The sequence below is a fragment of the Clinocottus analis genome, unplaced genomic scaffold (genome assembly GCF_023055335.1).
Source record: "Clinocottus analis isolate CAN_PGR_092001 unplaced genomic scaffold, fCliAna1.0.p SCAF_13, whole genome shotgun sequence".
Classification (NCBI taxonomy): domain Eukaryota; kingdom Metazoa; phylum Chordata; class Actinopteri; order Perciformes; family Cottidae; genus Clinocottus; species Clinocottus analis.
Genome location: NW_027175854.1, coordinates 11,016,811 through 11,035,203, shown reverse-complemented (window position 1 = coordinate 11,035,203; position 18,393 = coordinate 11,016,811). Strand labels below are relative to the sequence as shown.

Sequence of the window (18,393 nt, the reverse complement as noted above, 5' to 3'; positions counted from 1 at the left end):
GTACCTGCAGGCTGTGGGCTGCACTGGAGGGAGGGGAGAAGAAAAGTACTGCAAAGTATTTCCAGGGAGGTGGGGTTTGGCGCTGGTGTGGTTAAAGTGGTGAAGCTGGAGAGAGGGCGTGTGTGTGTGTGTGTGTGTGTGTGTGTGTGTGTGTGTGTGTGTGCGTGTGTGTGTGTGTGTGGAGGGCTGAGAGGAGGGGGTGGGGGGGATTTACCATGCAGGTCAAGCACTGCACTTGTTTCATGCACTTGTTAGTTTAACCAATAAAGGGAAAAACGACAACCACAGAAAGACTGTGAAATGCAAAAGAGAAACGTACAGCCTAGATTAATCAAATAAAAACATGAAACAAACAATTATAGCGCATGAAGAATTAGCCCATGTTAAAAGTTGTATTTTAACTAGGTTCAAGCACTATAACAGTTTTCCAAAGGGACAACATACAAACATTTATTTGAACCCCAATTAGCCCAATTAACCCAATCCAAATCAAACCAGCCAATCCTCGCGCCGATCAAACCAATATTTTCTTCTAAAGAAAAAAATCTCTGCATCTTTCCCCCAAAAAGATGTCCCCGCTTCCTCCGCTCGGCGCGGCGGTGTTGGACACGAGAACGTAAGCTAGGTGGCCGCACGAGCACACTTATCGCACCCGCGGCTGTGCCACACGCGCATGGGATTCCGTCCTGCATGCGCGCCGGGTATCCTTCAGCAGCAGCAGCAGCAGCCGAGCGGAGGCAAAGAGCCGCTCAGCCCGCGCCAGGAGCAGCCGGATCACCACCTCTGCCGGGACTCTGCCTCTGACACCAGCACGCGTTTTCTGAGGTGATTTCTTTTCTTTTTTTTCGTCCTCGAGAGGCTGAGCGGAGACAGCGTGTTATTTATTTATATCGCACGCGCATTTGTGTGCGTGTGTGTGAGTGTGTGTGTTTGAGAGAGAGAGAGAGAGACACACACACACAGCCAGCCGCGGCGGACAAACTACGTTTTAACGCGGAGAGGTCGGACTTGTTCGGCTGGAGAAAACACACCAAAACGCGCACAGAAACTCCGGTCCCGTCGCGCACCCCGCCCCCCCCTCCCTTGTCTTTTTTAAATTTTTTTTAAATTTCCTGTCAGTTTTTTTTTGCTGCCAAACCAGGAACCCGCGGCGGAGCTCCTCGCTCCGAGGATGAACTAGAATCGAGGCTGCGAGGTTGTTGTTGTTTTTTTTTTTACTGGATTTATTTCGCTGTGGAGGAAAAGAGAGATCCGGGAAGCGGTGCGCGCACACACACACACACACACACACACACACACACACACACACACACACACACACACACACACACACACACACACAAAAAGAAGAAGAAGAAGTCGAGGTCTTCCTCTTCTCCCCCCACCCCTCCTCCCCGTGTCTCTCCATCTATCAGTCTGTCCTACCTGTCCTCTTCTGTCTCTTCATTTGTCCCCCCCCCCCATCCCCACCCTCCCTCTGTTTTTAGGGTCCGTGCGATTTTGCAAAAAAAAAAAAAAAAAATGCATCATCAACAGCGGATGGCAGCTCTGGGAACCGACAAGGAGCTGAGCGACTTACTGGATTTCAGCGCGGTAAGGGACCCGGACCTTCTTCTCCGCGTAAATATGAAAAATAATAACTAGTGTCTTGACAGCTACAAGCCGCGGAAGAGCATGCACGCGCCCCGTAGCTACTTACAGCGACCACTGTTTTACAATTTACAACGTAATGACTTTTGCACGTTAAACCTGCTTATTTCCACTCAACTGTTTTTTGCACAAAAGTGCGTTTGCACGTAAAGTAACTTGCAGAAAAAAAGTCAGTGCAACTCATTTTGTTTTTTCCCTGCTTTTTTGTAATTTGATTTCTGTGTGTGTATGCAGAGAATTGTGATGCTGCATTGGTAATTTTGTTGTCTTATAGATGCGAAACAGCGATTTGAAAATGTTCCCAACATCCATGGTAGTGTATCTCATTTTAAGTCCTTTATTTCGTTCTTTTTACTTTTCATGTGTAACCTGTTCATTCTGCCCTTGATAGGATTTAGAAAATGTTGAAAAACAAATTATATTTATTTGTGTGCGTGTGCGACTTTCCAGGCTGCTCCACGCGCTGCGCACCGCGTCGTCCACGCGGTTAAAGGCTCGATGTAGAAACATGAACGTGCGTGACAGACAGACATGCAGACAGATAGACAGACATGCATGCAGCCGAAAAAGAGAGAACTATGTCCCACTTTCTCTCCGCGGTGTAAATGTTCCGCAGCGGGCTGCTCGCTGCTCAAACTCATGACTCCATTTGAAAGTTTGTGTGGTTGTTTGTGTGTATTTTTTTTTTAAAGGAACAGCCTGTGTTGTGAACTTGACGGACAGGAAATAGTGCCCCCCCCCCCCTCCTCATACCCCCTCCAACTCCATCCCCACGCTCGGCCTTGTTTTCTGCGCGCCTCTCTCCTCCTCTCTCCTCTGGGAGCAACTTTGGCCTGAAGAGGAGGAGGAGCAGGAGTTGGAAGAAGAAAAAAAAAAACACTCCAAAAATGAAATACAAAACTGAGATTAAACGTTGAGAGACAGCAGGAATATAATGATATAAAGAATGAGGCTATTGATGCAGAGATGCATGGGAGAAAAAAAATAATCACCTAAAAATTCCCGTGCAATATAGTACATTTCTCCAAGAATGTAGAAAGCAATAGATGATCTGTGATATGATCACAGCTGAGGCCTGCACACACACATATATCTTCTATTTAATATACACATATAATATCAGACCATATTAAAATGACTGGAGTTTCTGCACGAGATGCAAAAACAGGCACTGAAAATCCTCATTATGTACCTTTATTAATCTATGTGATGTCAATGCTGTAATCCCAGTTGAGGCCCCGTGCAGCTCAGGTCACACTGTAATTGACCACATATAGGCGTGTTATAGACATATTTCATTATTTATTTGAAGATTTGAATTCACAAACCTATCAAAAGAGAAATATTATCAACTCAATTGTCTGCTGTAGAAACTTACAATACTATTGTAGCATTATTGCTGTGAGCTTTGATGACATGGCTCATACAATTAGAACGCTGTTGGAAGTGTGAACTACATACAACGCCTCTATAGCAATATTTGAATTATAAATATGTGCTGTATTTGCTATTTAGACCTGCATATATTATAAATACATTGTTTGAATCCCTATAGAAGTGTTATTGTGTATATTAATACACCAAATGTCCAATCACATCCCTGTAAACTCACCATTACAACAGTAAGTCATGTTGCTATAGTGACTTTTTTTTTTTAAGGTTTACAATAATAAACATAAGATAAAAAAACATAATACAATTATTAATTTAATGCCACAGACTTTATAAGAATATGATAGGAATATTTTTAAAATTATATTGTCCTTTAATAAAACAAAAAAGCAGACGATAGGATATATTGTTTCTGACACCATTATCTCCTTATAAAGGCAGACACATGCTCTCAGGTTATTTTAGGAACATCATAAAATAATAAGTTGAGCCAAAAGTAAACATTTTAATTAAAAAAAAAGAATTAATCACAAAATCTAAATTTAGTAGCTGTTTAGTTCACAGAATCGTAATATTTGTGTGGACATTTCCTGCTGTGTTTGAATTTTAACAGGTTTTAAAAAATGTCAATCAGCCCATCTTAAATTATATTTCTTCAAACAAAGGAGGCCAGCAGCCGCAGCAGCAGCAGCTAGAACGTGTCTCCTCTCATTATAAACGCAGGTCGGTCACATTAATTTATGCGATCATCTGTCTTTGCCCGCCCACAAGCTGACACCCGCAGCTCCGAGTGCTTCCACTGGGATGTATATCGATAGACCTGCTGATAATCAGAATTAGATCCTCCATCTCGCAAACGTTCGTTTACTCTTTGTGTTCACCGCAGCCGCGAGGGAGCAACCTCAGTATCCGACGTACGCACATCCAGGGCCCACAAGCTGAATTCAGAAAAGGGGACAGGTCGACTATTGTTTTAGTCTGGGTTTGATTTACCTCTATTGTGGTTTGACAACAAAAGACGTGGAGAAAAAAAGAGAAATCCATTAAAAACGGTGAATCCTAGAAAGCTCATTTGAAAGTGGGAAGCTCAGAGTGTGTATCACTGACAGTTCTCGCCATCAAACACGGTGACTCACAGGCCTGCAGTTGATCCAGAGAGGTCATCCATCGCAGTCAGAAGATGAACTGTTTTCTTGAGAGGCTTTACAGTAGCTCGTACATTAAAACAACAGGAATCGGCATTAATCTTCAGTCTGTCTTATCGTGGGCTTATCGTCCTGTAGATGTGTAGAGCAGATGGTAACTAGTTCTGATGATTATCTCATATGTTTAAGTCAGATATGAACTAGATATGAAGTGTTTCCTTTCTAAAAGGAGCTGTCCAACACATTGCAAAAGTGACACTTTTGAAAGAATACGCATTCATGATCAATAAAGCAGGTGATTTAAGTAATCCTAGTTATTTTCTAAAGATGCTGCATATACTATGGTAAAAGATTTGATTTTGTTCCACTTTCCCCGAAATAAATGTTCCCAAAGTGTTTTGGAAAAGGAACTCTTCATATCTGCGTTCAGGTCTGAGTTGAGAGTCTGTGTGACCATTAGGGCCGGGTATCCAAACTCTATGCATTTGAAGTACAGACATTAAAACACACTCAGAAAGCTGGCCTCGAGAGGTGTGGACTCATAGTATGACTTGGGCCAGAGTTGGACTCAAGTCATGAACATGACTACTGACTTTAAACTCAATATCCTCATCAAGCCTAAAATGTAAACTTAATAATATAAAAGAACCTCTTGATTTAATAATATATTTAAATCAACCTGACAGCAGCTGACGAGGCGACATAAACAGGGAGGAAAGCTGTGTTTGTCAGTGCGGCCCAACAGGTGATACTGTGATCAGAATTTCTCAATGGTTGTAAAGAATGCTTTAGTCAACATAATAACACATGTCAACATGGAATAACACATTAAGCTTCTAGGAATTATAGAAGAATATACCTGTTTCAAAGAAATAACACACCAAGTGTGACTGATCAGACGGATATTGCATGTCTTTGGTTTGGAAACAGGACTTGCTTATCATGATGCTGGACTGTGGACTTGTTATTCTAGACTCTGTGCATAAGTACATGTCTTGACTTGGGACTAGATGCATTACTTCTTGACCTGGGACGCGACTGGACCTGACCATTGATTTGGGAGTTGACTTGCCACTTCCAAAACAGTGACCTGTCCCACTTCTTGCAGGCAGTAAAACCTTGGTCAGATTTATAATTTCGCTCAGTTTTTATTTTGTACTGATTTTAATCAAAATCTTGCTAATTTAAGATTGTAATTTCTTTAGGCCAACCTCTTGCACAAATATGAAACATTTCAAAACTTTGCTCCTTTTGTTAAAGGAAAATCACATTTATGAAACGATATATATTAGATAAAAACATTATAGCATAGTATCCAGTCAGTGTTATTATTGAAATGATACCCAGTGATACCCAGCCTTAGTGATGAGAGACCTTTTGTTTTCTTGGTAAATATCCACAAAGAGTTTCCTTCCAAAACGTAAGAATAAAAAAAATAAAATAAGCTCTAATATGCTGAAAATAATTATCATTGAGTGACCATTCAAGACATTTCCTCACAGGATTTTAACACATTTTTCAGCCAAATGCTGTCCTGGCGTTTTGGAAGGAAGCTGTTCATGTGAAGCTGCAGTGACGTTTCTGTAGAGTTGTGTCTTGCTGTTCGCAGTGTCAGTGCTCTCGGAGGTAATGTGCGCTCTGTTTGTCTTGTAGATGTTTTCCCCTCCTGTTAGCAGTGGAAAGAACGGGCCGACCTCTCTGGGGAGCGGACATTTCTCCGGCTCAAGTACGTCAGCTTTCTCCTTTTTCCCCCCTTTTTCTTTTTCTTTCAGTCTTCTAGCAACCTCCTTCCCTCCTTCCTCTTACACCTGCTTACTGCTGCTTTGCTTGCTGTTTGAATTTTCTTGTGGGGAACCATGTTCTGTTCATGCAGATGCAGTTTTTTTTGGGGGGGGGGATTTATGCTGTTTTTGCTTTGTGGAATACTTTTTCACTTTGAGGAGAAAAAGTGCAAGATTAGTTTTTTTTTGTCGACACTGTAACTCATATATTCTTTGACTACGCGGTCTCATATTGTTGAGCTGGTTGCTGTTTTCTTTCCTAATCTTTGCTAAAAAAGAATGTTGCGTGTTGCTCAAACAATAAGGCGGCTTGGTCTGATGACATGACTTGATTATGGGTTAGTGTGTCACTCAGAGCATACCTGTCTGTCAGCCCCGGCCCTCTGATTCCTTTAAGAAAACAGTTAAAAATATGGTTTCATTTTTTTTTTATTCCTAAAATAGCTGAGCACCAGGTTTATTGTGTTCAAATTGTCCTTAAAAAATCTGCATGCTCTGTGCTGGCGTAGTTTTCACGTGTTTGGTCCCACTTTACCTTATCGTGCAATGACGTAACGATGTCGGGATGGAAAACACAGTCATGAGGTGATGATGGGATTTTTCAAGTGCCTGTATTTTGGGGCAACACGTTTATTTTTCAGCTGCTCAACTTCATTCCTGATGGAGACTTCCTGTTTTTCTGATTTGCTGCCCTCATTCTTTCCTGCCCTTGTGTGTGTGTGTGTGTGTGTGTGTGTGTGTGTGTGTGTGTGTGTGTGTGTGTGTGTGTGTGAGTGTGTGTGAGTGCGTGCGTGTGGGTTGTGGAGATCGGTTTACTTGTTTGTTTTTTTTACACAGTGTTATTGGTGTCAAACAGGCACAGTTTGGTTTCATTAGTAGTGCAACATGGCGGCTTTGACAGGTTATCGTGAGGGAGTCAGTACAGTCGCAACATGTGTCAGTCATGTGTTTTTTCACGCTAACGCTAAACCCTTCATTCATTCAGTTGGTCTGGATGTCGAGGAGTTCTGATACCTTATTATTGTAACACAAACAGTCATATTTTTCTTTGATCTTACCCAAGTTAGGTTTTATAGGACCTTGACCTAGTTTGCAGAAACGTACAATGTCAGCGTTTTTCTTCAGCGACTGGGTTGGCTGGTGATTTAATTTTTTTTGGTTCGTCAATCAAACCGTTTTTTTATCAATTTGCAGTCGTTCAGCTTGAATCAATTGAGGATAAATTACTATTTTTTTTAGATTAAAAAGAAAAGGTTCTTTAATTATTCCCCAGTGTTCTTATATCTTGACAATATTTGCCTTGAGCATATTGGCTGAAATCTTGAATGTATTGTAGGGGTTGGAATCACCAGAGGTCCCACAATACGACATTTCCACGATACTTACGTCACGATACAATATTATCACGATACTGCGATATATTGAGTATTGTGATACATTGAGTATTGCGATATATTGCGATTTATTACCTTTGTTCAACCGCAATTTGTCCCCAAAGGAAATTTTGTCTACATATTTTATCTAATATAATAAGATCTCACTTCAATCATTTTTATTGCAGCAAAATGTGATTGTCAACCAGACAAACTGACCAACACTGTCATCAATGTTGCACCTGACCAACTGAACTGTTTGTACTACAGTCTACGTAGTCGCGTCATTCGAGTTGGACGCGTCGGAGAGGGCGTGGGGCTTATTTTTGTGCAAACAGTTATCATTTCCACCATCCATCATAAAAAAACAACCACTATTTCTGCTTTATAGTTGTTATGGAAATCCCAAAAATGTTGGAACATCAAACATGCTCGTGTTTGGGTTCATAATAATATTTGTAGGCGCGAATTTCACCGACTACTTCATGAACTGGGTCGGGATGACGGTGTTACAGATTAACAGGTGGCCCTGTTAGCTAGTGATGAAAGTCGCCACTTCACAGGGCCGCCTGTTAATTCGTAACGTTTGCTGACCTCACCAGAAAACAATACAGCGCCATCTAGTGGACTGAAAAAGCAATATATTTTATTATTCAACGACTAAAAAATGTAGAATTGATTAAATAAAAGATCGATACTTGGTTTCCGTATATTGATACAATATCGGCATGCAAAATATTGCGATACTATGCTGTATCAAATGTTTTCCCCACCCCTAATGTATTGTAGTCTTTTTGTAAAAAAGACAGTTAGTCCACTTCTTTCCTGCTTCTGCTTGTTCTATGGTTGATTGTACACTTCTATATGCTCATGTATTTTACATAATTCTATTGTTCAATGTGTGTGTTTGTGTGTGTGTGTGTGTGTGTGTGTGTGTGTGTATGTTGTGTTCCATAACATCCTCAGTCTGTACGAGCTCAACCTCTGGAGGATGCTTTCTAAAAAAAAAAAATCTTTTCTGGAAGCTTTTCAGAGAAAACAGCCGAGTCGTTTCTGTCCCTCATGTTATTTGCCTCTAAACGACGTTCGGAAGCCATTTTGTTTGTTGGCTGGAAAACAGAGAGATGCCGAGACGTCTTCTTTGTTTACTGCTTCGTGGTGCGGTGGTTGTTTGCGCTCTGTGGTTTCGGTGTTGTTGGTTGCTCCTGTGCTGCGCATACAAATGCAAGGAAGGACGACAAATGTTAAAATGTGTGAAAAAAGAAAAAGGCCGCAGCTTTTGTGGAATTGGTGGCGGCTGTTGGACCTTGGTTTGTGTCTTCAATTTGTGTCTTCATTTTGGGATTGTTGTATTTTTTTCTTTTTTCTTTTGATACAGGAACCCACTCTGGTGTCACACACGCGCATGCACTCATCCCTGAACACAAATTACACTCGCACACACTTCTAAACACCCGCATGTACAAGAAGCAAAACACACACACATACACACACACACACACACACACACACACACACACACACACACACACACACAAACACGCACACTGCTCACCCCTGCTGTGGCTTTCTGCAGGCCTCGGCATTTTGATGAGCCCGCCGCTGTTTGTGAATGCAGCTAATTAGAACTCTATAGACCTACACAACCATGAGAGCAGCGGTTTCCAAAGGCTGGGGCGATGCCAGAGGCTGCGACCTGCCGACACTGAACTGGGGTCCACGCGGTGTGTGTTTAGTTCAGGTTAATGACTTTTGGTTCGGAGAACTTCAAGAGAAGACATTCAGAGAAGCCGGAAACATCATACAACTCATGCCCAGCATTCTTTTCTCTTTATTACAGTTTTAAAACACTAATTTTTGCAATAAATTTGTTGTTAACATTTATTTAGATTTTAAAAAGTAAAAAACATTTGGATGACTAATTTAACTTAGCAGCCGATCAAAAACAAAAACAATAACTTGCATCTTCAAGATGTAAACTTTGCAGGAAGTAAGAAAGTTGTATTCATTCTAGCTTGTTGGTGTTGTTGTAACACACGCGGATGTGTAAAATAATCCTTAAGTATACATGTCACAATGTATTATTTAGCTAACGTACAACTGCACAGTTTCTGAATACCTCAAAATATTCAACATCAATGGCCATTTTAGTCGGCAAGCTAGTTTCACACACCTGACTGTGGGACAGGTACGCTGCCTGATGAGTGTGCTAGTATGAAAGCTGAGGTTTGGTGCTGATTCCAAAGCTATACGTTAGTTTTTAACAAGAAGCAAAGTCATGTTTGGTCAAAACCAAAGCAAGAATAAAATATAGTGTAAAAATTCAAATCAGTAAATATGTCATCAAAGTATTAAGGTATTGATTGTTAATACATCCTCTCTTATAATCTCCTATAGTCTTATAAGCAGAAATTTGCAGCCACAGAGAACACATCTTCAGAATGGGCGGAGGTTTGCCAAACGGGGTTAAAGAAGACAACATCAACGGCAAAATTAGAACATAAAGGAGACAGGCGGCTGGATGGAAGCAGGAGACACAGAAGTGCGTAAAGATAACACGTCAGTCAGGCGGAGAGGCAGAGGAATCAAAATGGGTTTTAGGTTTTAGGATTTGGTTTATCTGATGCTTTTGAGAGCGAGTGGTGAGGTCCCCCCCCCTCCCGACATGTCTTCATGTAGAATTAGAATTTTGAAAATGACATCCTTCACACAATGCTGTGAATACATGTTTTATTTTGTTTTGGTTTCGAAGCGCTCTCCTCGCTCCGTGTAAGTCCTCGTATTTTTGGGGGGCGACGAATTTGCTGTAAAAAAACCCACAAAAGCATCTAAACATAAACGACGCACAATCTCCCCACGAGTCCCCGGCTGACACGCTCAGCCCACGGTCATCGCCAACCAGGAAGTGGATTAGGCGTTTTAATTATTGGGAGATTTGGCCATTGTTGCCGTTTTATTTTGGGATCATCCCTGGAAAAGATAATGCACACTTCAAACTCTGTGTGTGTGTTTTTCTAATCTCCTCCTGGATGGAGCTGTTCAGCGAGCGGCTTCACTCTGCCTGTCAAAAAACGCTGCCACCGTGCCACCCGTCTATTTCAGGTCTTGGCTGCGTGCAGTGTTTTTCCTCTTCTTCTTTTTTTTTAAACACATAACCTCTCAGATCCGCTGTTTGTCTCCCTGTCAATGGTGTTGGAAGGAGACTGAGGTGTGTTGATGTGTGTGTTCATAGAGAGAATGAGTGTTGAGCTTGAAAATGTGTGACTGACAGATTTCTGTGTGTATGTGAGTGTGTGCGTGTATGTTTGTCTAGCTGGGAATGAAGGGGAGGTAGGGAAGGGGGTTTTGGGGGCGGGAGGGCAAACCATCCTCCCCGTTGCCATGGAACATAAAGTTGGCAACGAAAGATGGAGGAAATGTTTCCTCAAGTGTCAGCAGAAAGAAACAAAGAAAGGGAGGAAGGAAGAAGGGAAAGAGGAATGGAAAGCTGAAGGAAGGTAAAGAGGGAACCGAAAAAAGGAAAAAGGAGAAAATGGAAAAGAGAATTGAGAGACAGGAAACAGGAAAAGAAGGTAAGGAGAGGGAGAAAGAAAAAAAGGGAGAAGAACGAAAGGAAGGGTAAAAGATGCGAGGAAGAAAGTGCATATAAAGAAAAGAGAGGAAAAGAAAGAAAGAATGGTTGAAAGGAGGAAAGTAAATGTGATAGAAAGGAAAGAAGGAAGAATAGAAGGATTAAAGAAAGTAGGAAAAGGACACAATGATGGAAGGAGAAAAGGTGAGGCAGGGGACGTCATCGGCAGTAATTCATTTCTGACGATGAATGATGAATAAATCCGATGAAAGGCTTCTATCAGACTACAGTATATTGGCTAACTTATAATTCAATAATTTATCTAAGTATAACTTCTGCTACTTCTACTGCTGCTTCCTGGTCCCCGCCACGTTCACAAGTTTCACACAGGTCGGTGGTCCCTCCCCCTTCTGCTACCGAGCAACAATGGCCACCGTTGAGGGTGAGAAGCGTCCAGACCCCCCAAAAAGCAAGTGTACCTACAAAAGTACGCAAAGTGAGACACAACAAAAGTTTGTGGTGATGAAGGAACATATATCCGGCTCTAAAAATACACACACAAAAAAAAAACAGACAAAGAAAGACTTTCAGGGAGACGATCGCAAAATCAATACACTATCCCGTTTGATTTTTTTGGTGCCATCGTCCATCTCCTTTTTTTTTCCTTTCAAAAGCCGAAGTCACACACGCACGCACGCACGCACGTACGCACGTACGCACGTACGCACGCACACACACACACACACACACACACACACACACACACACACACACACACACACACACACAGAAGAACACAGCAGCAGCGCGGTCTTCTCTGCCAGCGCGCTTCACGCATTAGCAGAGAAATTTGGGCAAAGGATAGATACAGCCCCGATGGCATGCCTGATTTTTGTTCCCCTAATTGGCATAGCTTATTAAGTCACAGTTCACAGCGGGGAAAAAAAAGGGGGTTGCTTTAATAATCCCCCCTCCCCCCTGTCCCCCCTCTCCCGTTTGATTTGATGCACTTGTACCGAGACAGATAACGCACTCCAACGCAGGAGCCCCCCACTGCCACCACCCTCTTGTCTCTATCCAGTCAAATCTGCCTCTGTTACGCCTGTCACTCAAAAAAAAAACATCCCGGCTGATCGCTTTCAAAATAGAGATGGAGAGCAGGAGCCAGTCACTTAACACCCCCATGCCCTCCCCTCTCCCCCTCCCACCCTCTTTCTGCCTCCGAGGCTGTTAAATTGTCTTGTTTCCCCGGCAAGGAGACGCAGAGCGGCTCACAAAAAATAAAAAAAACACCCAACCATGCTTTTAATTGTGGTGCGGATTAGGGATTAATAAGCGTTTTTAGCCATAATGGCAAATATTATTGGCCCCATTTGCTTTTCTAATGCTAATAATGACTTCGATAATAATGGCAGTGATTTCAAGGTTAGCGTCTGTGAGAACTCAACGTGGGTTTGTGCTTTATAAATTATAATTTTTCTTTCCCAAAGCTCAAGAGATTGACGTGCCGCTTGCTTCGACGGACCGGCTCGCTACCGAGTCGGAGCTCCGTATGTTTTCCCCGTAGACGATGCTGAGATGTGCTGAGCTGTTGAGTTTATGTGTTCTTGTTTGGGTTTCTTTGACTTGAAGTTTAATTGAGTTGAGTTGTTTAGTTTGACTCAATCCTTTTTTTTAAAAAAAAAAGAAAAAAGTTTTATACATATTATTTTGAGCAGAGTGGGATTTTTCTGTTTTATTGCAAAAGAAATAGGTGAGCCCCTTGTTTGTGGTAATAGGGTTAGGGTTAGGGTCAGTTAAACTCATCTGTCATATGAGTCGGTGGTATCGACAGAAGGGTACGAGCAAGACTGAAAGGGAAGGTTTACAGGATGGTGGTGCGGTCAGGGTGGAGGTGGCAGATAGGAGACGCTGAGGATTTCTTCGGGAGTGACGAGGATGGACGGGGTTAAGAATGAGAATATCATTGGAGACGAAGCGAGAGAGTCCTTGGATATGTGCAAGGGATATATGATTGGGTGGTAGGTTGGGAGATAAGATGCTAAAGATGGAAAAGCCAGGCGAAAGGAAAAGAGGAAGGTTTGTAGATGTGGAAGTCAGTTGGAATTTAGTGTTATTTGATGGGATCTCTGTAGTTTACTGTATCTTGAGATTTGCGGCTTAGAAGTGGGCCGTGTTTGGTTTAAAAAAGGTTTCACACTACTGACAAAATAACTTGTCAAGCTTTCATTTGGAATTCAACCATAGTTGTTTTGAACAGATCTAGTTTTGTTCCTTCAAGGTGAGGTTGTTTCTTTGGGTGTGAGTTAAGTCAGGTTTATCCTTGGTTTATTTGAACCTCGATGTGTAGCTTGGTTTAGTATTTCTTTGCCCCACTCAGCACATATTTGGTCATTTTCAGGTTAATTGACCTCAGGTCTTTGACATCTTAAAGCAGGGCCAAATGTGGTTGAAACGGGATTTTTTTTTTTTAGATTTCTCGGATATATCACGATGCTGCAATTTTATCTTAGTGAGAGTATATAACACAGTTAAGACCTGCTTCACATTTTTAGGTCATGTGTCCTGATAGCTTATTGATTTGTCGTTGCAGTTAAAAAAAAAAGATTTGGTTGAGAAGACAACATTTGTTTAGGTTGTATATAACTTTTCAATCAGTATGATTAGGAAACACTATCTAAAGCTCATCTAGATGTCTTCAGACCTGCAATTCACTAACCAATACGTATGGCTCTAAAAGTGTCAACTGTAATAACTGGATGTCAAAGTCAGCGAAGAGAATGAAATATGAATCATGTTTTTGTCTCTCCGATGTTTGGGACGAGCGTGTGTGCCAGCAGTCTGTTTGCATGTTTTGTTGCCTTGAAGCACTTTGTTATAAGTTGACTAAATGTTGACAGACAGCCAGTGCTTAATTGCTGATTTTCATCTGTTTTTGGCTAGAGTCAAAATGGGACTTGTTTTTAGAGGCATCTGTTGCACACCTGCAGCAGGTTACCCGCATGATTTGTATGTTCAAAGTATAAACCAGTGATTAGCGGTGGAGAGTGGATAGGAAGACAGCATTTCTGACAATGCAACCCTGATTATCGGTCTGAGGTGCCATTCCATTTCACCTCACTATGCAGCCTGACAATGTTGTCATGTTGGCTGTTTACTGTCAGAAACAAGTGATACATTTGTTACACAATTCTCATTTTAAGTGGACATGGAAGTTGCGTAGGCGGTCTAGGGGGAGCCGTTTGGTAATGTTTGTGATGGCAGTGGAATAATTATATCTTAATTTAAGGGTGTATGTGTCGGGAAGTCGACTTGGGGCAACTCTTTGTTTTGAATGAGCGGTGGCACAGGAAGAGATGGCGTCACCATTCTTAATCCCTCCCACTGAGCTGGTATTGGCTCGGTCGTTTCTCCAAGAGAGGGATCAGCTGGCAGCGTTTGCAACACCAGACGTGGGGCGAAAGGTCTGGATCCATGCAACATTGTAATGGCCAATAGTTAACAACCATCATGCATTTTGCTCACAGGGATAAAAGTTATATAAAATGTCTGGGTGATTATTGTCCATAATTTGAATCCACACTGTGTGTAGTTGAGAATGACGCCGAGGTTTCTCTGTAAACGGATTCCTGTTGGTCAATGTGAGTAGCTATGTTCCTAATTCTCCTTAAAAACAATCAACTGATTCACTAATGTGTGTTGAAGTGAAGTAACAATTTTGATAAAAGAACAAAACTTGACCACATTTAAAAACGTGAACAAAACATTAAGTCCTTGTCGGCTTTACTTATGAGCGATTTTCCACATCCGCTTGCATGAATTTGTTTGTTTAGTTTTTTTCAGCCGTGCGAGTGGCTAGCTAGCTTCAGTCAGGTGGTCCCTTGCTTTGGACCAGACACAAAAACGACTATTGCCGTGATATTTGGTACAGATATTGATGGTCTCCAGAGGATAAATCCTTATGAAACTCGGTGATCCTCCGACTTTTGGCGCGGCGCATATGACGCAGGTAGCTCCAGACCAGACAACATCACCTGTCAATCACAGTAAGAGCCGCCCTAAAGCATACCCTGTTTTATTACCAGATCATGAACATCATGATGTATTGAAGAAGACTTGAAATTAGAGATTGAAACATAAACTCATGTTTCCAATGTTTACTTCGGGAATAAATCAAGAGAAAAGTAGACTCATTTTCTCATGGACTTCCATACAATCAGACTTCTATTTGCAAACCTGAAGAGTCGCCCTCTGCTGGTTTTAAGACACTTACGCATTGGCTTCGGCTGAACCGGAGCTAGTCGCCTGATTATTAGTTATATTCAGTGTGTCAGTGTGTTTCCTTTTGCATCTCAGTCACACAATCTGCTCATTTCCTCTTCTCCAATCAGCTGAGTGAATACCTGCCTCCCCCCCTGTGGTGAAGGTGTTGTCAGTCCTTCATCTCCAGTCTCTTTTGGTGAAACCTCATGACTGCGGCGCCCCCCACCTTCACCGGTAAACAGCCCTTCTCTCCTCTCCGCGGTCGGTCTGTGACGTCGGCGAGGTGTCGCGTGTTCCACCGCTCGCTCCTCACACCTGTTCGCTCGTACCGACGGTGGCGGCGGCAACGGCACAATTGCACAACCAGCGAGCCTAATTACCCAGCCCTTAAAAAATAAAGAGACGGGGGAACGTCAACCAGCCTGCCTGGCAATTACAGCGGCGCTCAACACCTCTCCGCAACAAACACCACTCCAATTAGAAGCAACCAACTTATTCTGGGAGGCGGCAGTGTGTGTGTGTGTGTGTGTGTGTGTGTGTGTGTGTGTGTTTATACTTGTAAGTGCAAGTGCGTGACAAGCAAAATTGTTTGGGGAGAGTGTGTGTGTGCGTGTGTGAGGTGGGGGGAGGGTGGGGGGCAGAGAAGGTGTCCTATGTGGAAATGGTGGTTGTTAATTGAGAAGACGAAGGTCTGGGAAATCAAACTTGATGCAGCATTATTTTGTCCTTCCTCTCCTTCTTCATCACTTCCCCTTTCTCTTCTTTCTCCTCTTTCTCCTTCCCTCCTCCTCACTGTTTTCACCTCCTTTGTCACTCCTTTATTCTAACTCAGCTCCTCTTCCTTATAGCTTCTTCTTCTTCTTCTTCTTCTTCTTCTTCTTCTTCTTCTTCTTCTTCTTCTTCTTCTTCACCCATTCATCTTCCTTCTCTTTCTCTTCCTCCCCCTCCTCCCAGCTACACCAGCACACTGTTGTTAACTCAGACATCATCCTTGTGATGTTCCATGTCACTAGGGTGACCAGATAGATCCCAACAAACCAAATGTGGGGCAAATGTGGGGCATGTTATACCGATGCTGAAAGGGAGTCTAACATTTTGATATATTGTCCATCTAACATTCCTCTTCTCCCCCCGTAGCTCGTAACATCTCTGTGCTTTCTTCTCTGGTTGATGCAGTAGCACACAACTTCGGTGGTTATGGTCACTGTGTTGCTTCCAATGTGTGAACAAAACACTTAACTGTATTTCCTTTCTTTGTGGTAGTTTCCAGCCTTCCGCCTAAATCTGCATAGCTTGGTGACTTTGTGTTGACTCTCAGTTTCCCCCTCATCCTCCCTGTTGGGCGAAGCATAGCAAAGACACTGATAGGTGAAGTTTGATTGACAGCCGTCGCTGCTTTCTTTGCAGTAGAGACTATTAAAGCCACATTTTTCAAGCAGTGGTTTGATTTTTTCAAACTAGAGCCAATCAAAATGTGGCACATGGTCTCAGTATGTGGGACAAGGGACAATATTGCTGTGCAGTCCTGCGTAAAGTGAAACAGCTGGTCTACCCCTCCCCCCTCGCCTCCACAACCCCACCGCCCTTATACCTGTTGCTGCAAACAAAGTTGTACTCCTATTGAAGCTCTTTGGGTGCTTTCAGTGCAACACATCCTGTCGTCATGTGATGTGTTGCTTCTGATTGTTTCTTTAACTTTGTGTTTCCTCCGGACCTTCAATATTTACTGTTTCTTCCTGCTCTTGTTCAACACTTCCTCTTCCAGTTCCTCCAGTTTGACATCAAGACAAGCCACACGCTTCTACTGTATACACTCAAATCTGACCTCAAGGTTGATGGTGTCAGCGCTGTCCAGAGATGTTGAGGGACGGATGCTTTTTACCCAGAATATAATGAAACGGCCTTAGTTTAAAAGCACAGGTCAACATTTTGAAAAATGTGCGTATTGGCAATTTTCTTTATTTTTTCATGATCGATGCCCACTCTTGTCAGTCTATTAGATACAAGATTATACATAAGGCAGCTCTGGCATTCCCTACTGCTTACTGAGTGATAACGTGACACATCCAAAACATGATGGGAACACTGATGCCTGGTTCAAATAAATATCGGTTCGATAGGCTCAGATGCATTCGCCAGCTTAGTTTGTTTTCTTCAGGCTGGTGTGAAGGCTGTCCATAGAACTCTTTAAAGAGGGCCAGACAACGGGACAGAGGCCTGCATATTTAAAATGTAAAATAAAATCTGGCTTCCCCCCCGTCCTCATCATACACTTCCTCTTCTTCATCCAGCTTTTCTTCTGCACCTTTTCTCCTCCAAGTTGTTCGGCACAAACTGAAATGACACAGATTTGCCAGTCTTGTGTGTCTTTGTATGCCGTCAGAATGTCTTTGTCAGAGGTGTATAATGTACAAATGTGATGTGGGATGACTTGCCAGAGTCATGCTGAACCTTCCCACTGCAGAGACCAGCGGGTTAAACCATCTGTTTCAGAGTTCTGGGTGGGATAGAGGAGGGAAGCAGCGCAATGGTTCATCCCGGCTTTTGTTTTATTCTCAGTCCTTGGCAGAGCTGGCAGCAGAGTGGCACTGCCAAGTTCCTGTGTGTGTCTGTGTGTGTGTGTGTGTGTATGTGTGTGTGTGTGTGTGTGTGTGTGCGTGGGGAGGAGGAGATATATTTTCCAACCAACCCCCCTTTTTCCCTCACACACATGCACAAATACTGACATACGTGCACAAACACACATAGACACAGACTGTAAATTGTCTGGAACACCCCTAGTGCCATCTGGTCTTGTGACGGGCCAGACAGTACATGAATGTGTGTTGGTTTGTGTGCATGTGTGTGCGTGCGTCCGTGCGGGCGTGCGTGTGTGTGTGCGTGTGTGTGTACTGTAAGTGTGTGTTCATGGAGAAAAGGAGAGAGAAAATTAAGAAAAAAAGAGTGCATGCATGTTAAGATTGTGTGAAAACACACACACATCCACACACACACACACACACACACACACACACACACACACACACACACACACACACACACACACACACACACACACACACACACTCACGCACACACAGACACACACACAGATATCAGCAGTAAATTCATGCCACCGTCTCTGGCTGTGTTTGTGTTCATTTGGATCTCCTTCCCTGACGTTTAATTGGTGTTTTGGTCCAGTGTGAAAGTAGTTTATTTTGCCTTGTTTGACACAT

The 18,393-nt window shown here is 42.7% G+C and overlaps 1 protein-coding gene across 7 annotated transcripts in view; it reads left to right on the top strand.

Annotated features, from left to right (window-relative positions):
- Positions 1-802: 802 nt before the first annotated feature.
- Positions 803-18,393, top strand: part of tcf4 (transcription factor 4) — a 201,910-nt gene continuing 184,319 nt past the window's right edge. The window contains exons 1-4 of one of the 7 annotated variants that reach the window (XM_068573318.1): positions 804-1,261; positions 1,488-1,620; positions 1,925-1,963; positions 5,841-5,913. In XM_068573318.1, coding sequence (XP_068429419.1) covers positions 1,522-1,620; positions 1,925-1,963; positions 5,841-5,913 — 211 coding nt within the window. In that variant the 5' untranslated portion in view covers positions 804-1,261; positions 1,488-1,521. Of the gene's footprint in view, positions 1,621-1,924; positions 1,964-5,840; positions 5,914-18,393 lie in introns of all 7 variants that reach the window. The other 6 variants (XM_068573323.1, XM_068573320.1, XM_068573319.1 and 3 more) reach the window with 6 other exon arrangements.